At 34.1% G+C, this 23,973-nt stretch overlaps 2 protein-coding genes across 3 annotated transcripts; both read left to right on the top strand.

The window, feature by feature from the left end:
- The first annotated feature begins 200 nt into the window (after positions 1-200).
- On the top strand, positions 201-5,090 carry LOC113850564 (LOB domain-containing protein 18-like). Its single transcript, XM_027481139.1, has 2 exons — positions 201-1,178; positions 4,512-5,090. The coding sequence occupies exons 1-2, from the start codon at positions 840-842 to the stop codon at positions 4,890-4,892; spliced, it is 720 nt and encodes a 239-aa protein (XP_027336940.1). The 5' UTR covers positions 201-839; the 3' UTR covers positions 4,893-5,090.
- A 6,643-nt stretch (positions 5,091-11,733) lies between these two features.
- LOC113849774 (brefeldin A-inhibited guanine nucleotide-exchange protein 2) lies at positions 11,734-23,892 on the top strand. Of its 2 annotated transcripts, none has more exons than XM_027479933.1 (11): positions 11,734-13,107; positions 17,032-17,349; positions 17,568-17,913; positions 17,998-18,420; positions 18,506-18,795; positions 19,221-19,494; positions 20,012-20,517; positions 21,077-21,398; positions 21,486-21,867; positions 22,029-22,714; positions 23,052-23,892. In XM_027479933.1, exons 1-11 carry the CDS (start codon positions 11,915-11,917, stop codon positions 23,661-23,663), a joined length of 5,352 nt encoding a protein of 1,783 aa, XP_027335734.1. In that variant the 5' UTR covers positions 11,734-11,914; the 3' UTR covers positions 23,664-23,892. The 2 variants fall into 2 exon arrangements, with proteins under 2 accessions (XP_027335734.1, XP_027335735.1); XM_027479934.1 differs by lacking the exon at positions 11,734-13,107 and adding an exon at positions 16,566-16,579.
- Positions 23,893-23,973: the final 81 nt, after the last annotated feature.

Below are 23,973 nucleotides of genomic sequence, written 5' to 3'. Positions count from 1 at the left end.
GTTTTGGCATTTTATAAAGAAGAGGAAGACAAAAGGGTGCGTCATTTTCAACCTTAGCTGATTGAAAGTAAGAAAGAAAGAAAGAAAGTTGAGTTGGCGTCTTTTCTCCTCCACGCAGCTTAAAACACGCAGAGGCAAATATAGACACTCCCCTTGACACGTTTTCATCTCTCTCTCTCTCTCTCTCTCTCTCTCACACACACACACACACACACACACACAGTTTCTTATTCTATCTTCCTTTTGGAGTCTGCAACAAAAACCTCTTTCAACTTTTACATCACCCCCTCCTCCAAAATCAAAACCTCCCTTCCTTCCCATACATGCATCACATGAATATGCCGCTATAGCTAGAGAATATCAAGAGTCTGTGCATCTTTAGATAGATAGATAGATATGTAGAGAGAGAAAGGGAGAATATATAACTATAGCTAGCATGAGTTTCAATTCTTTAGGCAAAAGAGGAAAAAACCAAAGGAAAGAGATTATAGTAAGAGGGGCTTATCGCATGTTTGCTTCACGCAAGCAACTAAATATGTGGGGGTTAACCCTTTCCTCCCTCGCGTGGCTTTAAAGACTTCTTCTAACCTTTTTAAATTCATCATTAAAATATTAACCCCTCACCAAACCCTAAATTCCTTCAACACAATCACCACCGTTCCTTTTCTTCTTCTTCTCCTTCTTCTCCTTCTTCTTCTCTTCTTCTTCCTTTTCTTCCTCTAATACAAAACCTTTTTCATTAACCTAATCACATGCCTCTCAACCCCTTCTCATAAAACCTCATAATCTTACACCAGTCATATTTCAAAAAAAAAAAAAAAAACACAACCCTTTAAAAAATGAGTATAAATTCTAGTTGTAGCGGAAGTGGTGGTGGTAGTAGTAGCGGCGGCGGCAGCAATAGCGGTGGCGGTAGCCCATGTGGGGCATGCAAGTTTTTGAGGAGAAAGTGCGTGCCAGGTTGCATCTTTGCTCCATACTTTGATTCAGAGCAAGGTGCCACGCATTTTGCGGCGGTGCATAAGGTTTTTGGAGCTAGTAACGTTTCCAAGTTACTCCTTAACATTCCAGTGCATAAGAGGCTTGATGCGGTTGTCACCATTTGTTATGAAGCACAAGCAAGGCTTAGAGACCCCGTGTATGGTTGTGTTGCTCATATCTTTGCTCTTCAGCAACAGGTAATTAATAATAATAATTGATTAATTAATTGATGTGGTGATTAATTAGAAGTTTTAATTTGTTTAATAGAATACGTTAATGATCATGTGATTCTAGAGATAAGGATGATTTTTTTCTTGGCATATTTGTTAACTATTATTTGTTCACTTCTTTGGCTGTCTTGTCATAAGTATCTTCTCCCTAAGCTTTGCCAGCTATAGTAGCTAGCTAGGTGAATCTTAGAATGTGGTCAGCTGTTTCAGACTCCTTTTTCTTTTCTTGACTCGGGAATATATGAGCACCTTAATATGGATTTCTACACATTTAGAATTAGAAGGGGATAGATTGTAGATGGTGGATGGGTTACTATTTTTATATTTATTTTATATGTTAGTACTTTCCAGAAACTGAAAAAACCACGTATATGTTTAGAGTAACCCCCAGTTTTTGTTTTTGTTTTTTAGCCAAGCATTGAAATGGGCTATTAAATCCACCACTTTTGATGATCACATCAAATTTGAATGGCTCTGAATTTTCATCTTCATTTTGTAACACCTTACCGCAGTATAAAGGGAAGGGGGCGGAAAGAAGGAAGTTGATTTTATTATTATTATTGCTGTTTTCATTTTTGGTTCCTCAAGGATTGATCAATTTATAGATGGAGCCGGTAATGAAATTAAGTATGTATTTTGGTTTAACGTATTATTATTATTATTATTTGAAACGTTCTTTAAAATATATTTCTTTAGAATTATTCTTCTTTAGGCATATATTAAAAGAGTCTTATTAGTGAGTATTTTCAAGGCAATAGTTAAGGAATAAAGAAATAGTAAGGACAATTCAGTTTTAGAAAATGTTTTATTTTTAGTTATAAAATTGTCGCTTTATTTTCTTATTTTAAGAGATATAATCTATTTTTTGCTATTTTTTATGCAAATCTTTAAATATAAGAAATGAAATTAAAGAAAACAATTTTGTAGTTAAAAAAATAGTAATTTTTTTTTCCAAATCAAACCGTTCCTAAGTTTTGTATTAAAAATATTGTTAGGATGAAATAAAAATTATGTGGATGGGTGTATTTATATGTTTTAAATAGTTTTTTAATTCCTTAACCAATAATCTTTTTAATCATTGTTTTTTTTCAACAAAACACTCTGACTAACATCATTTTGCATTAAAAAGGATGGAATCCATTCATATTATAAGCATATTTTTCCAAGGTTTTGAAGAGAGGTAGTATCCATTCTTCCACTTTGCCTTTACATACATGGTAGTAGTGTCTTGTGCCCCCCGAAAGAGGAACAAAAGTTGGGTTGGGGGCCTTGGGAGAAAGAGGAAACAAGGTAGGGCATGCAAAGAGCCATGGAACATAGGGGACAGTTTCTATGCTTTTTACTGAAACCCACAACGTTAAATTGATTAAGAAATTATGTGGTCGGCGGTTACACAAATGGGTAGTGTCTAATAGTTCATGGCTTGAACCATTAGCCACTTGGTTTTCGCTGGTTTTAGGGGAATTGGTCGGTTAGTTTCTTGGGTTTAGGCAATTTGATAGGCGCGGTACGTTTTTCTGTCCCTATCCTCCTTATAAATTGACCATTGGTACGTTTTTATGTCCCTATCTTTAATATATAAATTAATCTCCTTAATAGAAAATTTTCACTGCAACCCCACCCCTTTTCTTTTATTTTATCTATGAAAAATAGAGGTGATCTGCGAGAAAGGGACGACACCATCAAATCAAACCAGCAATCTTCCTTAAATTGTGGAGCTTCTTTTCTCTTTGATCGTTTTTTACAATTTATTACTTGTAAAGAAGCTTAGCTCTTTATTCTTTTGCCTACAAATTGCTTCTTTAATTAGAGAAACAATGAACTACTACAAGGTAATTAACATCTAAAATGGTGATTGTGTGTATTTGTTTCTTGGCTTTTCCTGCTATTTCTTTATGTTCACACACTATATTGTTTAGAATTATGTGAGCATAAGTCCCAACAAGACAAAAGATTATAAACAAAATAGAAGTCTTAAAAAGAATTATATTATGAACACACATGAATATTATATATTAGTTATTAATGCTGTTATATACTATCATGTGATTGTTTAACCAATAGTCAATTCATCCCTCTATCTTAGATATTAGTAAAATATTTTTATTTGATTATAGAGTTGCTAATTAGCTAATCCCCATGCCCTCATAATTGGTCATTGTCAGAAAATCTGATTTTTAAACAAAAGTCATTTTCAAAATATATATGGAAGATTTGTTTTATTTCAAGCGATCATTTTTTTTACCCTTTAAGTCGAATCATATTAATTTGTTTATTTTCCCCCAAATGACTTAGTTCTTACAAAACTCTTGTTTTATAACCTCGAGAATGTTGTTTTAAAGTCACGCTTTCATACTTGTCATTCTTAAGTTTATTCACTTTCATGAAACTCAACATTTTTGTGCTGTTCAAGGTCCTATTTTTAATACGAGCACGGGAATGTGCAGAAGAAACACCCCCAGCTTGGCCCTAATCAAGCTTTTCTTTTCTTAATTATATCCACTCTTCCATGATATAGTGTTACTTAACCATGAACCTGATTGGAGTTCTCACTTCTTAAGCAAAAGTCTCTTTAAATATAGCTCTATCAATGACTAAACGTGTGTTTGAGGAAATAATTCAATTATACAACTATTAAATAAATTTTATTATATAAAAGTTTATAATATAATTTCAATTGTAAAATTTATTAAAAACAAGTTAAAATAATTTTTTTATTTTGTAAATTATTCTAAAAAGAGTATTAAAATAAATAAAAAAGAGCTTATAAAAGTTATAATATTTTTTAAAAAAGTTTCTCATAAACTCTTCCAAACACTCCTAAAGCCTCACGTTAATTCCCGCCAATTTTACCTTAAATAATCAACTTTTAAACAAACAAATAAAATAAATAATAAGTATAATTCAGTAAATTATTATATTAATTAAGATATTTATTGTTTTTCTTATTTCCTGTGAAAAATCTTAAACATGAAATAATTTAAAATAGAAGTAAATTATAGGGATAGAAATGTCAAATAGAGGACTAAATATTCAAGGATTTAGAGTTCTAATTTTTCTATTTTATATACAAGGTGTCCATGTTTTAGAAGCAAAAGCAATTGTTTTTAATAAAATATACATATATATAAAATAGCTACTACATATTTAAGTACTTAATAGCATTTAAGATGATGTATTCAATGCCCATCTAGAGCATATGAAAAAGAAAAATAACAATTTTTAAATATAATAAAACTTTACCAACAATCAATGCATACTTATCTTGATCATGACCTTTCTCGTTTCTTTATTGGACAGGTGGTGAGTTTGCAAGCAGAACTCTCATACTTACAAGGCCACCTTGCAACACTAGAGTTACCCCAACCACCACCACCTTCTTCACCACAAGCAACCATAGCACCACCAGTGATCTCAATAGCTGACCTCCCATCAGCCCCTGCCTCCACCGTGCCAGCCACATATGACTTATCTTCACTTTTTGACCCAATGGCCCAAAATTCTTCATGGGCCATGCAGCAAAGGCCCATAGACCCACGTCAATATTTGGGTAGTGGCCCATCAGCCTCTAGTGGTAGTGGTGGTGATCTTCAAGCCTTGGCTCGTGAGCTTTTGCATAGACATGGATCTGCCCCTGTTGCATGCTCTAATCCCTCTTCATCTCACTCCCTTTCCAAATGATCAATCTTTGATTTAATCAACTAATCTTTGTCTTCAGTTGACATATGGAAGACTAGGAAAAGAGATCTTAAATTTTCAATGTCTCATATGAGAAAGTAATTATAATAATATATGGTTCTTTATATCTTTTATTTCACCCTCCTTTCTTTAGTTATTAGATTTTAAATGCTAGTGAAGTGATATATGTGGCTTATGAATTCAACTAATTGATTACTTGGGCATAGCGATATTGAAAGGAAAAATTAAGTTATTTGTCACCTCTCAGATATGCGAGATATTTCAAATTGTTTTCATTTTCAATTCACAACTTGATGATAATTAAAAGGTCAAAGGGAAGTGCCACAAGACACTCAAACGTAAACACACACACACTCCCTCTTGATTGGTTCTTTATGTGATTTTGTAGTTCCACTTTTGTCTTAGCCCACAAAGGTTTTAATTACTTATCAATTTTTCTCTTGATAATGCTTAACCATGGCAAGCATCATTGCTTGGAAAATAAGATTGAAAAAATTGAAATCTATGTAATAAGATGGAAAAGCGAGTCCTATCTTTATTATTATTGAAATCATAAGTGTTTAGTGTACAACTTTGTGCTAATTTGAATATTATAAAATCATGGATTTGCCTATTTTTTAAAAATAAAAGAAAAACCATTAACATGATTAAAATTTATTTTGTCAAACAAATTTAATGTAAATAAAAATTTGATCCTAGAAAAAGTGGTTATCAATCAAAGGGAATACTGAATTGCTTTGTACCAACTTAAACCTGATATGTAACTGAAATTTTTAAATAAAATGAATATTATTATAAGAATTATTCAAAATTAAAATTAGTCGATCTAAAAGTATATTAAAAAGAAGAAGATGATTGAGTTTTACATAGTATCAATTGATACATAGAAATATGTGGTGTCTCGTTAAATAATTTTTTTTTTTTTTTTTGCTTTCCTTAATTCTAAAAATTTCATAAATTCATTTTGATTTACTTATCTATTTTCATTTGAAAGGTAAACTTTCATAATTTTGTCTTATTTTTATTTAAAAATGAAATTTCACATTTTAATTTGTATTACTTTCATTTTATGTCAAAAAGGGGTAAAATAAATAGTTATAAACTTATTATAAATTTATAGAATTGATTTTGAATATTTATCTTGAAGCAAAACTATAAGATTAAGTTTTCACTAATTTTAATGTTTAAATCAACTTGTAAACATAATCTATTTCGACCAACTTGTAGGAGTGAATAGTTCTTAGGTTCTATATGTAACGCCCTGAATTTTGTAAGGATATATATTGATTTGTTCATATGAATGTATGTGTGTTGAATTATGTGGCAGATTTGGTTGATTTGAAAAATTGGCTAAGTATGTAGTGCATGGGTGTTCTCGCTGTAGCAAGATGATTCTCGTTGTAGTGAGAGAATTTTGAGAGGAAGGCATGAGACTGTTGTCTTCTTGTTGTAGCCAGAGAGCGACAATGAGGGATGAATTTCTGAGTGCAGTCTTGCTGTAGCGAGATTTTGCAGAAATTAGAGTGCAGTTTCCTCTGAGATTTTCATTGTAGCGACAAGGGGTGTCACTTCAATGAGAGATGCCTCGCTGCAGCGAGAGTGTGTTGCTGTAGCGAGCGTGTCACGATCATAGAGGTATTTGAAGGGTTTAGGATTCGAGAAATTCATTTCCTATCCCTCCCTTTGAAATCTTTTCGATTCTCTCTATTCTCAACCCATTCTTACCAATTAAATTGCCTCCAAAGCCGTTTGGAAACTAGATTGAAGGTTGAAATTGAGTTTGAGACGTTTGGAGGTAAGTTTATGAGTTATAATTTTCTATTTCTTGTCTCTCTTTCTTGTATTCTCGATTTCTCATGGAAAATTCCATGTTTTAGGAACAAAAAATCTGTGTGGAGAACTATTCTATCATGGATTTCGTGAAGGGTCTTCATTCCAAGGTAAAGGGAGTTAATCCCAAAGCATAATCTCTCTTGGGTAGTTTAAAATAGGAAATCCTTAACTATTTTGATAACTATCTAAAGGTAACTTGTAATAAAGACTTTAAGTAAAACAGTTTTTGAGAAACATTAGGATTCTACAAAGTAAATGTTGTTAGGAGTAGTCGGGACATGTTGTTTAATGTTTTTGTAATAAGGAATTATGTTAGACCTTAGGATAAATGGCTTTATTATTATCGAGAAAATGTGTAAATTGAGTTGTGTGATTGGGCTGAGTCTGGAGATGTCTGACCTCTAGCACATTATATTGATTTGTGTGATGTATGAACTGTTTGAGGATTTTCTGTGTCAAGTATTTGTTGATGATTGTAGTATGTTGATATTGGTTGAACTAGGTTGTAATAAAAAGTGTTAGAGTATTGTGAATGAATGAGTTGGTTGATGATATTTCCATGATGAATGATATAATTATTATATATGTTGTTTAATAGTTGAAGTATTTCAAACGAGTGAACCTATGATTTGATGCAAGTGTTTGACCATTCTTAAATAAAGAAAGGATTTTCTGTATGATGTGATCACAGTGCCACAGTAACTGTAGCTACGTATAGTGGGCGCACGTGTGAGTAAACTGAATGGAATGCTAAAAAAGGTTATTATAATACAGGAGTCAGAATAGATGAATGGATAGGATTGCAATATAGGTATTGTAGTATGACGCAAAGGGTATACCATAATATATATATATATATATATATATATATATATTGTAATATACCAAATTATTTGGTCAATACTCACGTATTATGACATGTTGTCCTATAAAAAGGTGTGAAAAAGAATGAGAAATGTTGGTGGTGAGTTTAAAGATACACTGGGGGTATAGAGTCTGGAGAAGATTTGAAAATCTTAGAAAAATGAGGGTGGTGAATGCTAAGTGTGAATAAGTGCACAATGATTTGCTGAAAGTAAAAGCATTCATAGGCCACACACTAATTTCCTGACGAGACTTTGAACTATACCTTTGCTAGAAGGGGCTCGGTCGGCACACGTGTATCCGTGTTGCTGCAGTTAATATGCGACTATCTAAACTGTGAAATCTTCATGGGATCGCAGGGGTATTGAATATGAAATTAAAATAAATGTAAAAGTGTGATGTGTATGAAGTGGTATAAAAATTGTATAGTCACAATATATGCATCGTAACATTTCGGTTGATGTTGTTATGATATATGTGTTGTAATACATTGACGGGTACGATTAGGACACATGTGTTGTGACATATTGATTGACATGATATAATACATGTATTATGACTTGCAAATTAGTAAAAAGATGCATGATCTGAAATGGTGAACATGATTGATTGTTTGTCATGTGTGCTCCTTTGTGATAGCAACTTGGATGATTTAAGTGTTATTGCTAATTTAATCCATGTTAAGTAATATTCCTAGTACGGTATATACACGTAAGTACTTTACTTATATTAAATCAGAGATTTAGTGGGGCGGGAGATACTCACCCTTACTAATATTTTCAAGTAATGAAAGTGAAGAGATAAAGATGTCTGATTCGTCCTAGGATCATAATTCAAGGATATTTAAAGGAAGACTGCTTTGTAGGAACTAAAGCCATTTGAAAAATTCTATTGTGTGATCTAATTATAATTTGTGTTGACCAAAGTTTGTAAATAATTTATAATGTCAGATTTTATAATATATGATACTTGGACAATTTCGTAGTAATGAATATTTTAAAAATGTTCTTAGTGGAAATTCTATATTATATGTGTTCAATATAAACCAAATAATTTGCTAAAGGTAAAGTTATGTTTTATTTAATTATTTCAAAGTTTTACCTTTGAAAGCTTTGACTTTTTTTTTTTGAAGTTTATGAAACTTTCATAAGAAGACAATATAAAATTCTGTCTTTATTCTATTATTAAATTCATGAATAGAAATAAATTTATTTTCTATTTGTCATAAAAATTTGTTTATTTAAATAAAGAAAATGAAAATGTTACACTGTATTATGAGACTTTATGCTTCACACATACTTCATCATCAAATGCTCTGACTTTATATTTAAGCCATTACAAAAGTTAAAGAGAGTTTCAAAATTTTTTACTATGTATTATCTTCGCTTATTAAATAACAACATTTTTATATTTTGTTTATAATTTTTACACAGACATCATCTCTAAAGTTAGTCTCTAAACTTCATTACTAAATTGATTTCTAGAATCGATTACTAATTCAGTATTTAAAAGTGGTTATTAATTCAATATTTAAAAATAGTTAATAAATTAATTTACAAACGTATGTTAATGGTATACAAAAAATACACCTTTCTTCTATGCTATGCCACAGGGAAATTGCAGGGAGAAACACTTCAGCTTGTTCCAAAACATATTTTATTTAAACAACTAAATAAATAAATAAAAAAATTACCATATTTCACTTTTTTCATTTTTGTTTTTGTTTTTTCTTTCAAGTTAAAACAACTCAGACAACAAGAAGATGGTGATGGATGAGACGTGGTGACAAAAGATGCATTCTAAGGGACATACTCCAAGAAATAAATAACAATATAAATCTAGTTAAACAAACTTGATTTGATTGTTCATGTGAGCATTATGTCACATCTACTAAGATATAAACTTAGTAATGTGTTATTTAAATTGTTAATTATGTGAACAATAAACTAATAGAGAAAGCTAAATAGTTTCTTAATTTTTTACATTACAAACAAACTTACTTTAAAAGAATATCATCTTATAATGCAATACACAATGAAATTTGCATTGGTTTAAATAAATACCATGATGCCTTAATTGTTTTTTCCTTTTTCAAACACCACATTTTATTACCATTACTAGTAATAAATGCATTTATCATTTTTTTTTATTGAGGTCATAGGTTTGTAATAAATACATAAGAAACCTCATACTTTTGAAGTGTAACTATATATATGTTTTTAATAATTTCTTGAGTTTCATACCTAAAATTTATTTATTTAACCAAAAATTTAAAAATTTCATTCATTTAAAAAAAATATTTTCATGAGGAATTTATTTTAAGAACTCAAAATCATTTGAATATGCTAGATTTATACTTAAAATTTTTAACATCAATAATAAGTTTTTCACTTACATTAATTATTTTTATTAGTATAAACTTTTGTATGATAAATTTTGGATTCATTATTAAATACGAATCCTATTCATACCGGATAAGCTAACATTCGTTGACTTAATATATATTTGATTTTAAAACATATATTTACAAAACACATTGCATGTATAGACATGCACGTTATACTTTATTTCGTTATTAAGAAAATCAGGATTGTATTTGTGATTTAATTTAATATTAATTTTTTAATTTAAATAATGTTACACTCGATAAGAAACTATATATAATAAATTTTATTAAAAACACAAAGTTTAATACAATTAAATATATTAATATTATTAAAACTAAATTTTTAAAAATGTTAGTATTAAAACAAAATCTAATATTGCATATATTTAAAAGTTAATTGAATATTAAAAATGTTATTTTTGAAATTATTTTTGACATTTTTTAATTATCATAAAACATTTATGCGGTTTTTCTAAGACAAGGTGGCTCTTATCCCTTATTTACATGACAACTATAATAAAATTTATGTCAGTAGTACTGCTAACAGCTCAGGAACCATATATATATTTTTTTAAGGTTGGTCTGAAAACATAATAAATTAATTTATATAATTAAATATAATAAAATGTCATAAATTAATAATATTAAATGATATAATTTTAATTTAATTTTAAAAAAAATTGATGTTATACTCTTAGACATGCATTAAAAATTGTAAAAATAATATATATAAAGCCAATTTAAGTTTTCTATAACAGTTGACTACTCCTTCCTGTATGTAAACTATGGACCCCTTGAGCATTTTTGTTTTTGGGGATCTTCACGTAGCATGAAGTAAAGAATAATGCAAAACCATAGAGGTTATACCCCACAAATGTCTTCCTTCCATGTTCAGTTTTATGCAATGATAGTTTGGCAATTAAGAAGAACCAAAACTTCATGTTTACTCTGTGCCCCACAAATACATTTGTCAATTTTATATAAATAAATAAATAATAATAAAACTTCTTTCTTTCAAATTTTAGAAAAATTAAACAAGAGATCTTCTAAAAAAACATAAAAACATATGTGGTTTCTAATTTATAAGAAAAAAAATTATTTTTAATTATTTCCTTAAAAAAATCTTTTATATTTTTGTTTTTGAAACTAAATGCAATATTAATCAGTATTTTATCTAATTATATTCTTACCTACATTTACTATTTAATTATTTTACATATTTAATGTGAAATTTAAAAAATAACAGAAATTAATCAATGATGTAAATAAATAGTATAACAAAAAGTATATACTAATATACTAATTATAATAAAAACAGAAGTCTTAAAAATGTTTCCTAATTTCTCTGTCATAACATTAAATCACATTTTTAAGAAACGGGAACACTGGAAGATATCAAAATGTTATACACACTTTTTTTGATATTATTTTGAAGTTTTTAAAATTAAAATTATTCTTGTGTGTGTTTTAATTTTGAATATGAAATATTATCCACATTAAAAAAGGAAAGAAGAACGTTTCCATTTTCCCGGCGATCTGCAATACCTGAAAACCCATAAACGCCCCTACATTATCCACTTTATTATTACATTCAGTATCGTGTTACTTGACACTAACGAAGGGGCTCTTGCGTCAAATTACATAGAAGAGAGACAAACCAAAAATCGCGATCTGAAAGACGCATGTAGTAACCTTCCCTGCGATTCAGATCCCGGAACCTTGTTCGTTCACTCTTTCTCTTCCCTCCCTGAATTCACTGAGTCAACTAGCTGCCATTGTTGAACCTCCTCACGAGCTCCACCAACTCACTCTCGCAGCTCATGGCATCGAGATCCTAGCGCAAAATCGCTCGCATTCGCTATCCCCCGAAGATCTCAGACTCCGCGGCGTCGCCGAGTCACAACTCGCTCCGAGCTGGGGAATGGCTTCTTCGGAAGCCGATTCCCGTCTGAATCAGGTCGTGGTTCCCGCACTCGAGAAGATCATCAAGAACGCTTCATGGCGAAAGCACGCGAAGCTCGCTCACGAGTGCAAATCCGTCATCGAGAGGCTCACTCACCAGCAGTTACCTCCTGGTTCTCCCACCGATACCGAACCGGAAAACACGGTTCCCGGTCCGCTCCACGACGGCGGTCCGGTTGAGTTCTCGCTCGCCGAGTCCGAATCGATCCTCAGTCCTCTCATCAATGCCGCCAGTTCTGGCGTCCTTAAGATCGCGGATCCCGCCGTCGACGCGATCCAGAAGCTCATCGCGCACGGCTACCTCCGCGGCGAGGTGGACCCCGGCGGTGCCGCGGCGGAGGCGAAACTGCTATCGAGTATGATCGAATCGGTTTGCAAATGCCACGATTTAGGCGACGAGGCGATGGAGTTGCTGGTGCTGAAGACGCTCTTGTCTGCGGTAACATCAATTTCGCTGCGAATTCATGGTGATTGCTTGCTTCTCATTGTAAGAACGTGCTATGATATATATCTGGTGAGTAAGAATGTAGTTAATCAGACGACTGCGAAAGCGTCGTTGATTCAGATGTTGGTGATTGTGTTTAGGAGAATGGAGGCAGATTCGTCCACGGTTCCGATTCAGCCTATTGTGGTGGCTGAATTGATGGAGCCAGTGGAAAAATCTGATGTGGATAATTCAATGACGCAATTTGTGCAAGGGTTTATTACGAAGATAATGCAGGACATTGATGGGGTTTTGAATCCTGTGACGCCGAGTGGGAAGGTTTCTCTGTTAGGTGGTCATGACGGTGCGTTTGAGACCACTACGGTGGAGACGACGAATCCCACGGATTTGTTGGATTCCACTGATAAGGACATGTTGGATGCCAAGTATTGGGAGATTAGTATGTATAAGACGGCATTGGAGGGCAGGAAGGAGGAGCTGGTGGATGGGGAGTTGATTGAGAGGGATGATGATTTGGAGGTTCAGATTGGGAACAAGTTGAGAAGAGATGCTTTCTTGGTGTTTAGGGCGCTCTGTAAATTGTCTATGAAGACGCCCCCTAAGGAGGCGTCTGCGGATCCGCAGTTGATGAAGGGGAAGATTGTGGCTCTTGAGTTGTTGAAGATTTTGCTGGAGAATGCTGGTGCTGTATTCAGGACTAGTGAAAGGTATCATATTTTACTGTAGTTCCTTTTTAGGACTTGGTTTATACTTCGGAATTTTTGTCAGTTAGGGATAAGATGTTTCTTGTTTTAATTTTGCTGGTAGACAAGGTGTAGTTTCTGTGTTGAACATGGTAGTGACATTGGTAAACTTGACTGCATTGTCTAGAATGGATGTTCTATCTCGTTGATAACTCAGATATCACTTCGACACTTATACATTATATGGTTAGGAATTTAGAATCTGTTGACGCTAATGTGTCAACAGAAGTACTTTATCGGACAAAATAGTCTTTATGAATACTCACCCAAAGTAGATTTTATGAAAGGTAGTCCGTCAAGATACAGTGATGATTTTAAATACTTGTACGAAATCAGTTCATACTATTAAACGGTTATTATGTTAGATTTAGCACACTTACAAGTTACAACTTGTTCTTGTAGAAAATGATATTAGCCAATCTGATAGGATGAAATTCCCAGAAGAGAAAATTACGAATTTATTAAACTGAAATTCAAATGCAAATACAGAAAGACAAGATCAACGCTCCCAGCAATGGAGAGAATTCTCCAAACCAGTCTAAGCTTAAGGAATAACTGAATACATGCCTTCCAACCTCACTTGCTATCCTGTACATACTCTCTCTCTTCGAACTAACTCTTCACACCTCTTGCCCCCTGGCTCACCCTTTCCTGCCTTTGCCCTTGGCCTACGAAAATAGACCTTTCCCATCTGCCCTTGTTTGGTTGGGTCTTAGTAGCATTTGGCCCATCACAATCTGATCATATTCATACCTAGTTATCACAGAAGTTTCTCTTGCTCTGGAATCATTTTGTAGCTTGATATAAAAAAGGTGACAGTAAAAATATCTTGGATTAATGAAAGACATTTCAAGCATAATATACTGGATACTTTCAATCCAGTGGTAGATTATGTATAATAATAATCTTCTAAAAACCATTTTTGTTGGTGTCAACAGACAACAGATCCAGAAATAAGAATGAATTTGATCACACACTCATGTATAAAATTATTTGTAAGATAATCTGAAGATAAATATGTCAATATCATGATGTTGTGTCTCAGAATTGCTTGTTGGAGATTGGATACAAACTTGTTATCTTTAATAGAAAAAAATGGGAGAAGAACTCTTTAATTCACATAACAGAATACACATATTGCAAAACTTTGAGAGTCTGCACCTCCCAATGCCAGAAGGCCCTAATTTTCTCACAAATGACATGATATTCCTCTCTAATCTCTCCTTTTATATATAGGCAACATGCCTTTTTCTAACTACTCTCTCCTCCCTCCTACCCTAAACGCTCACCTTTGTCCTCAAGGTGAATAGCCACGGCAGCTGCAAAACAAAGTTGTATCAGGGTTCCATTTGTTTGTAAGAATTATGATTAAGCTAACCCCACTACTGCAGTCCCAAAATAGCTTCAAGCCATCCTAGGTCAAAAACAAACAAGTGGGTGCAATCAATTTCCTTCAATGCTTTTTTTCTTTAATATTTTTAGCCCTAAAGCAGAGCATCATTGCATATTGAGAACCCAAGGTTTTCTAGGCAAATCATGGTTTGTTGTCATCCTTTCTTTATCAACCAAACGATGCTGCACTTGTTTCTGCATCTCAAAACTTAAAAGATGGTCTCCTTCCACAGAAGCAAGCTTGTTTTTAAACCTCACAGCACCCAATTGTCTCTCTAAGACCTTGACTACTTGTCCCAATCCTCGAGCTCTTCCATTTTTTGGTTCTTGCCCCAAAATGTGAACTTGTTCCCTTTGAATTTCTTCCTCTTTATTTGTCTTTGTTTCCAAGATTTCTGGTTTCCATGATTTTTGTTCATTTTCTTGGACAATTGCATATTTTTCTTCGTTTGTTTTTGGTCTCCAAGCTTCTGGTTCTTTTCTCTCCAGATTTTCATCTTATTTTCTGCTTTCTTGCACCCAAGATTCTTGTTCCTCATTGCCAACAGATGCAAATAATTCTGGATCATATTCAGGTTGAAATCTTGAGTACTGCCTTCACAAATGTCCACCAATTTGCCTTTTGATTTTTCTGTTTCCAGCAAAGCCATCAATTGAGAGCAACACCTCTCATAGCTGTTGCAGCCCATGATAGCTTCTGCACCTCTGGGTTTGGCTCTCCAATGGCCTCAAAATACTTCTCTACATTGATCGGCCACTAATAAGTCTGCTCTCCATCAAATGTTGGAATCATCTTCAAGATTTGATACCCACAACTCCAAGATTGGCACTCTGATACCAATTGATAGAAACTTGATGTCTTTATTAGAAAAAAAATGGGGAAAGAATTCTATTATTCACAAATTAGAATACACACATTGCAGAACGTTGAAGGTCTGCCCTCCCAATGTCAGAAGGCCCTAGTTTCCTCTCACAAATAACATGATATTCCTCTCTTATTTTTAGGCAACATGCCTTATTCAAATTAACTCACTAATGTAACTAACTAATTGGTAACTAAGGAACTTATTTTAACTAACTACTAATGAGGGTTAACTAACAGATTGTTACATTAGGCTTCACAAGTTTAAAGACATTTTTATATTTAAGACCATTCTAGTCTCAGCAATTACTTTAAGCAGGATACTTATGGTTTCTACTAGACTGGAGCATTGTTTTTGAGAACTATTTTGGTCTAAAAAATATTACATTTAGTAGTTACTCAACTAGATGTATAGTTGATTAATATGACCATTCAGTGTCCATTATAAAATTAGAAGTCATTTGGTAAAGGCATGTGCAGTGTGCTCTTTGTTGCTGTTGACATCTTGATCCTTTCTGCATTTTCCCTTCCTTGTCTAGAGCCTGTAGTTTGGATTCATCCCCAATTACACTAGTCAAGGTCCTTTTCCTTGTTGACCATATTTGTTCAGTTTTTTATCTTTCATATTTACATTTTATTAGAATAAAAGAATAATTGTTACCGGCATTCACTCTTTTAAGAGTTTTTCATTTCAATCTCGCTAGGAGGGAGTATCAATGTCATTCTTGGAAAACACTTGGTTCTAATCTTGTTTTTTCCAATGTTATGCTACTCCTGGATTCAGCTGTCGGTGAAATTGCTTTTATTTGTTGTCCATTTCCCTGCTTCTTGTGCCTTTGGGAATGTGCAATCTGGAATTTTCAGAACTTGAAACGTTGATGCAATTACTATGCGCTGACAGTGCAATTTTTATCCCTATCTCTAATTGCAGGACAGTTGAGTGTATCTGGTAATCAAGATTGTTAGTCTTTCCTGGATATTTGGGATTAATTGACGTATAAAGTAGGAAGAATATTTTCTGTTGGAAATTTAGGAGCTACTTAAAATACCTACTGTGGATACTAGCTTCTGGTTATTTTAGTTTTGCTTGTACCTTACAATTTCTTGCAATTTATAACGATTAAATTTATAACTGTGTTGTGGATTTGTTTCCCTGCACAATAAGTTGTGTTCCTTAGCAAGGTATTCTTATTTTTAGCTACCAGTAAAAATAAACAAACAGTTGGATGGATGCATAAAAGGATAATTTTGATCGTGTTATTTTTTCTAATTAGTTTAACATTTTTAGTTGTGTCACATGCAAGTTTGAATATCCCTTCTGTCCTCATTCAGCTGGAACTAGTAGATTAATTGATTAAATTATGTGTATCTGCTTTTTTTATGAATTGAATGTGCTTCATCTTCTGCTATTATACTTTTTAAGTGTTGAGTCTATTGACTATTAGTGTGTTTTGATATTTTGTTGTTTTTGTCTCTTGAATTTAACACAGAATGATTTTTTTTTCTGATCATTAATGCAAAGTAATATTTTCTTCCTTTTTTTCTATACTTGACACTAAATTTATCTTCACCATATAATTTTGCTGGATGATAAAAAATTCTATTGATGGTTTCATTTGGTTGTGGTTGTGCAGGTTTCTAGGTGCCATCAAGCAGTACTTATGTTTATCGTTGTTGAAGAACAGTGCTTCAACTCTTTTGATTGTATTTCAGCTGTCATGTTCCATCTTCATCAGTCTGGTATCACGGTTTAGAGCTGGATTGAAAGCAGAAATTGGTGTTTTTTTCCCTATGATTGTTCTCAGGGTCCTAGAAAATGTTTCTCAACCGAATTTTCAGCAGAAGATTATAGTGCTTCGATTTCTTGAGAAGCTTTGTGTTGATTCACAAATACTGGTTGACATATTTATCAACTATGACTGTGATGTCAATTCATCAAACATATTTGAGAGGTGTGCCATGTATTTTTTTTTAAAATTTTTTCATGCATGTTTTATTTGATTTACTTTATAAATAACATGCAATTTCATGTTTGGAAGCTGGATCTCAAGTTTAATAGCATCTCCAATGTTGTTGGATTGTTTTCATAAACTATTCATGCTGGTGTGGTTGTGGTTGGTTTTTTCTTAATTTACTCTATAGTTTTATCTAACGGTTATGTTGTCCTTAGGATGGTCAATGGACTTCTGAAAACTGCTCAAGGTGTCCCTCCTGGTGTAACAACCACACTTTTGCCACCTCAAGAAGTAACACTAAAGCTTGAAGCCATGAAGAGCTTGGTTGCTGTTCTAAAATCAATGGGAGATTGGATGAACAAACAATTGCGCATTCCTGATCCTCATTCATCCAAGAAAATTGAAGCAACTGATAATAGCCTTGAAACTGGCAGTTTTGCCATGGTAAATGGGAATGGAGAAGACCCAGGGGAAGGATCTGAGTCTCCTTCTGAAGCCTCCAATGACGCATCTGATGTTTCAACTATTGAGCAACGCCGGGCTTATAAACTGGAACTCCAGGTAAACAAATGAACAAGGTTTTAAAAATATAGTATATCCTTGCTTTATCTGTTTATTAACAAAACTAATGCAAGTTTATGGCAGGAAGGTATATCACTTTTTAATAGGAAGCCTAAGAAAGGAATTGAGTTCCTCATCAATGCCAACAAAGTGGGTGATTCACCAGAGGATATAGCTGCTTTTCTTAAAGATGCATCTGGGTTGAACAAGACTTTGATTGGTGATTATCTGGGAGAGAGGGAAGAGTTATCCTTGAAGGTAATGCATGCTTACGTGGATTCCTTTAACTTTCAAGGCATGGAGTTTGATGAGGCAATCAGGGTTTTTCTTCAAGGATTTAGACTACCTGGTGAGGCACAGAAAATTGATCGGATCATGGAAAAGTTTGCTGAACGTTATTGCAAATGTAATCCAAAGGCCTTTTCTAGTGCTGACACAGCATATGTCCTTGCCTATTCTGTTATAATGCTCAATACAGATGCTCACAATCCTATGGTGAAGAACAAGGTGCGCTAAGATAATTCTCTAAACTGATGTACTAATAATTATGACAGACATGATGGCTTATTTTCTATGTGGTTGAGTTATGCAGATGTCTGCTGATGATTTCATAAGAAACAATCGTGGGATTGATGATGGAAAAGATCTGCCTGAGGAATACTTGAGGTCCTTGTTTGAGAGAATATCTAGAAATGAGATCAAAATGAAAGAAAGTGATGTGACTCCACAACAAAAACAGGCTGTGAACCCTAATAGACTTTTAGGCTTGGATAGTATATTGAATATTGTGATCCGTAAGCGTGGGGAAGAGAGTATGGAGACCAGTGACGATCTTATCCGTCATATGCAAGAACAATTCAAAGAAAAAGCTCGCAAAACTGAGTATGCTTTTACATGTTTTTTTCCTTTATCTATAAGAGATAATTTACTTTTCAAATTCTTCTCTTAGGTTGAACAAAACATTTAACCTAGTCTTTGCTGTGAAGAATCTTCTGTTGACCTTAGGCTGTTTATGGATCCTGCTGTATCTACTAGTATTTATCTGGTTTTTACATGTCTCATGTCAGTTTGAAGTGTGATGTGTATCATTCTAAAATGTTCACAGTAGTTTTGTTTCCTTTCTTTTTCTTTAATATTTTAATGGCAATTATATCACTTGCTTGGGATTTTTTTTAAGTTGACTTCTGCTTATAGAAATTTATTCTTTTCATAGTAGTTTCTTTCGTAATTTGTGGAGGGGGGAGGGGAAGAATAGTTCCTAGAAAAATTTTCTTTTTTCTTGATATGCATTTGCTTGCAATTTGTAGGTCAGTCTATTACGCAGCCACAGATGTTGTAATCCTCAGATTCATGGTTGAGGTGTGTTGGGCACCAATGTTAGCTGCCTTCAGCGTTCCTCTTGATCAAAGTGATGATGAGACTGTAATATCTCTGTGTCTTGAAGGCTTCCGCTATGCTATTCATGTTACTTCCGCAATGTCCATGAAGACTCATAGAGATGCTTTTGTGACTTCATTAGCAAAGTTTACATCACTACATTCACCAGCAGATATTAAGCAGAAAAATGTAGATGCAATTAAGGTTGGTGAAATTTAACTTCTCTACCTGTTTGGTGTATAAAAGGCTGAAGCGATTATGAATTAGCAATTTTCATTGTCTGTTATGTTACTTCATACTCACTGTGTTAACGACCCTTTTCAAAATGCATAATTGATTGTGTTTTCTTGCATTTCCATGGCACCTTTTATCATTTGAAGTCCATATTTACACTTTTACCTTTAATGGACGTTTATATCCTATCCAAAGCTACACTCTCTACCAAGTGCTTTCATTACTACATGCATAGCAATATAAACGAAAAAATTTGTGCTTCCCTTGTTTTGCAAATGTTATAAGTACCAAATCAATGGAGTATTTTTGTTGAGCTTTCCTGCATTTACTGAAAATGATTTTTGGGACAATATCTGAAGCATGTGATGTTGTTTGTTGGATCTAGCAAGTTTAGGGTAGTGTATTCTTGGGACCTAAGTCCTAACTCAATGTTAAGCTTTTGTTGATAACTTCATATCACTGAACTTTCCATCTGTTTTGTTGACAGGCAATAGTTGCTATTGCTGATGAGGATGGAAATTACTTACAAGAAGCTTGGGAGCATATCTTGACTTGTGTTTCTCGGTTTGAGCATCTACACCTTCTTGGAGAGGGTGCTCCACCAGATGCCACATTCTTTGCCTTTCCTCAGAATGATTCAGAAAAAACAAAGCAAGCAAAGTCAACCATTCTTCCTGTTTTGAAGAAGAAGGGACATGGGAGGATGCAGTATGCAGCTGCTACACTGATGCGCGGTTCATATGATAGTGCTGGCATTGGCAGTAATGTTTCTGGAGCAGTCACGTCAGAACAGGTGAACCATATAGTGTCTAATTTAAATATGCTGGAACAAGTAGGAAGCTCTGAAATGAACCGCATATTCACTCGGAGTCAGAAGTTGAACAGTGAGGCCATAATAGATTTTGTTAAGGCTTTATGCAAGGTCTCCATGGAGGAACTGAGGTCTCCATCTGATCCACGTGTTTTCAGCCTTACAAAGATTGTTGAGATTGCGTATGTATTACCTACTTCAAACATACTACCTCTTTGCCTTTCTTCTGAACTTTTGCTTTTTCTCATGGTTCTTGGGGTTCATTGGTTGGGGTTATTACAAAAGCAGCATAGTTAATTGCACTTCACAATATTTGCTTTCTTGTTTATAAAATGACCTTTTTGACACCGTGTTTTTCTCTTTTTGGTTGACTGCCCCTTTTAAATCCCCAACTCTAATGCACAATTCTTTGTATTTAGGGAAAATTAGTGAATTAAATTATTCTTTTTCTGTTGAACACTTCAACTCTAGTAAAATATCACACGGGGTAGCAAGTGAAGAGGTCGCCTTTTTTCTTTGACTTCCTGTCCCAGTTTTGGTTCAGATGGTAAAACAAGGGACAAAATGCTTAATTTTATTGACGAGGGGAGCATTGCAAATGTGCCAGGATCAAGGTGGGAGGGTGTAATTCATCTGAAAAACAAAAGTTTGGGCAGAGATCAAGCATATGATTTATGTTTCATGATTAATTCATGTTTATATGCAACTGTCAATTGTTTTTACATTATTATTATTTAACAGGCACTATAATATGAACCGCATCAGGCTTGTGTGGTCAAGCATCTGGCATGTACTCTCTGATTTCTTTGTAACTATTGGCTGTTCCCCAAACCTTTCAATTGCAATTTTTGCTATGGATTCCTTGCGTCAGTTGTCAATGAAGTTTCTGGAGCGGGAAGAATTGGCTAATTATAATTTTCAAAATGAATTTATGAAGCCTTTTGTCATTGTTATGCGAAAGAGTAGTGCTGTTGAAATTAGAGAACTAATTATCAGATGTGTCTCTCAAATGGTTCTATCTCGTGTCAACAATGTCAAATCAGGATGGAAAAGCATGTTCATGGTAGAGCTGATCAACTCTAAGAGAACTTCTTGTTTGTTGAATAACATTTTTTCCACTTCTACTTATTACTCGTAGACTTGATTTCAGGTGTTCACAACAGCAGCTTATGATGACCACAAAAACATTGTACTCCTGGCTTTTGAAATTATTGAGAAGATTATTCGAGATTACTTTCCATACATCACTGAGACTGAAACCACAACCTTCACAGATTGTGTGAATTGTCTAATTGCATTCACTAATAGTAGATTTAATCAAGAGATTAGCCTAAATGCCATAGCTTTTCTTCGGTTTTGTGCAACAAAACTAGCAGAAGGAGACCTTGGCTCATCAGCAAGGAATAAGGATAAGGAAGTTTCTGGAAAGATTCCCTCACCTTCACCTCGAACAGGAAAAGAGGGGAAACAAGATAACGGAGAGGTGACTGACAAGGATGATCATCTCTATTTCTGGTTTCCTTTATTGGCAGGTGAAGACATTTTAAAGTTTATCTAGACAGGAATAGTATGGAAAAAATAATGAATCTATGTTTCTTAACTTGTCAAATGATTAGTGCTTCAAGTTATCATCTTGCTTTTTAAGAAGCTTAGCATATTGCAACTGTACTTATTTGTTGTCTATTTTCTGCAGGTCTTTCTGAGCTTAGCTTTGACCCAAGGCCAGAGATTAGGAAGAGTGCCTTGGAAATCTTGTTTGAAACCTTGCGTAACCACGGCCATCTCTTTTCACTGCCTTTATGGGAAAGAGTATTTGAGTCTGTCCTATTTCCAATATTTGATTATGTTCGACATGCTATTGATCCTTCAGGGAGTAGTACCCCAGTCAATGAAGTAGAGACTGATGGTGAGCTTGATCAGGATGCTTGGCTGTATGAGACATGCACCTTGGCCCTCCAATTGGTTGTAGATCTTTTTGTCAACTTTTACAACACAGTCAATCCACTTTTAAGAAAAGTGCTGATGCTCCTGGTTAGCTTTATAAAGCGCCCTCATCAAAGCCTTGCTGGAATTGGTATTGCTGCATTTGTTCGTTTGATGAGTAATGCTGGGGAGCTATTTTCTGATGAAAAGTGGTTAGAAGTGGTTTTCTCACTAAAAGAAGCAGCAAATGCAACACTCCCTAACTTTACGTTTCTTGAAAATGAAGACTTTACTAGGAATCATGAACGTGCTTCAACAGCTGAAGATGATAGAGATCTTGCTGAGTCTGGCTCCCCAGGCTCCCCAGATAATGTTGAAAGCCTGAGGATTCGCCGTCTTTATGCTTATTTAACTGATGCAAAATGCCGAGCTGCTGTTCAGCTTTTATTGATTCAGGTAAATTCTTATTCTGTTACTGTAAAATAAGTTAAAATGCCTTACGAAAGAAATTATAAAGGAGTCCAAGAGTTGTAGCTGTGGCATTTAGTTTATTCTGGGAGTCTGCTTGATCAATATCCTTTGTTATTGATGTTACAGTTAGATTCTTAATATCGTAGCACTACTCAAATTGTGGATAAATGTTAGGAATATGCACATGATGGGAGATGTGTCTTTCCTATTCAATAACTCATTTCAATATTCATTATTGCGGTGGTATTCATTTTTATGCGTCCTAGTCAAAGTTGATACTGTGATGTTGAAAGATGATTGTAACTCTTCCTGAAATTGACAGGCGGTGATGGAGATCTATAACATGTATCGTTCTCACCTTTCAGCAAAAACCATGCTAGTCCTGTTTGATGCTTTGCACGATGTAGCGTTTCATGCACACAAGATTAACAGTGATTCTGCATTACGTTCAAAGCTTCAAGAGTTTGGTTCTATGACCCAAATGCAAGACCCTCCCCTGTTACGCCTTGAGAATGAGTCATACCAGATCTGCCTTACATTTTTACAGAACCTTGTTGTTGACAAGCCTCCTAGTTATGAAGCAGACGAGGTTGAATCCTATCTTGTTCGCCTTTGTCAGGAGGTTCTGGAGCTTTATATTGAAGTTGCAGGTTTTGGACAAAAATCTGAATCTTCTCATGGTAGAAAGCCCCAGTGGTTAATTCCTTTAGGCTCTGGGAAGAGGAGAGAATTGGCTGCACGGTCACCTCTCGTTGTCGCTACTCTGCACTCCATTTGTAGTTTGGGCGATGTCTCTTTTGAAAAGAACCTGTCTCATTTTTTCCCTCTTCTTTCTAGCTTGGTAAGTTGTGAACATGGGTCCAACGAGGTCCAGGTTGCGCTTAGTGATATGCTTAGTTTATCAGTTGGTCCTGTTTTGCTACAGTCATGTTGATCATTTGGGTAAAAAGATTAACCCTGCATTGAGATGTAGGATATTTTTTGTTTAAATCTATTTGTTCATATTTTTCTCTTCTCTCCTTTGCCTTGAATTACTTGTCAATGATATACTATGACGGTGCATGAAAAGTTTGTAGTGATTTTGTGTTAGCTACACCTTCCTAACTTTCGTAGTTTACAAGCCTAGCTTATCAATTCAGAATTAATGTGTATTACCTTGAGGCTCATTGTTGTATTATTTTTACCTTTTATTCAATTTTTAAAAGAATTAGTTTTGCAGCGTTATATCCCGGTAAGGCGTAATT

The sequence above is a fragment of the Abrus precatorius genome, unplaced genomic scaffold (genome assembly GCF_003935025.1).
Source record: "Abrus precatorius isolate BTA unplaced genomic scaffold, Abrus_2018 Scaffold9, whole genome shotgun sequence".
NCBI lineage: Eukaryota > Viridiplantae > Streptophyta > Magnoliopsida > Fabales > Fabaceae > Abrus > Abrus precatorius.
The sequence above is the reverse complement of the archived record's forward strand: the minus strand, read 5'-3'. Positions and strand labels throughout refer to the sequence as shown.

Excerpts from the sequence above, each read along its gene's own strand:
- LOC113850564 (XM_027481139.1), top strand. The coding sequence starts at position 840 with ATGAGTATAAATTCTAGTTGTAGCGGAAGTGGTGGTGGTAGTAGTAGC. Across the intron at positions 1,179-4,511 it reads TCTTTGCTCTTCAGCAACAG|GTGGTGAGTTTGCAAGCAGA; the intron begins GTAATTAATAAT and ends TTTATTGGACAG.
- LOC113849774 (XM_027479933.1), top strand. The coding sequence starts at position 11,915 with ATGGCTTCTTCGGAAGCCGATTCCCGTCTGAATCAGGTCGTGGTTCCC. Across the intron at positions 17,914-17,997 it reads CTTATAAACTGGAACTCCAG|GAAGGTATATCACTTTTTAA; the intron begins GTAAACAAATGA and ends AGTTTATGGCAG. Across the intron at positions 19,495-20,011 it reads AAAATGTAGATGCAATTAAG|GCAATAGTTGCTATTGCTGA; the intron begins GTTGGTGAAATT and ends TTTTGTTGACAG.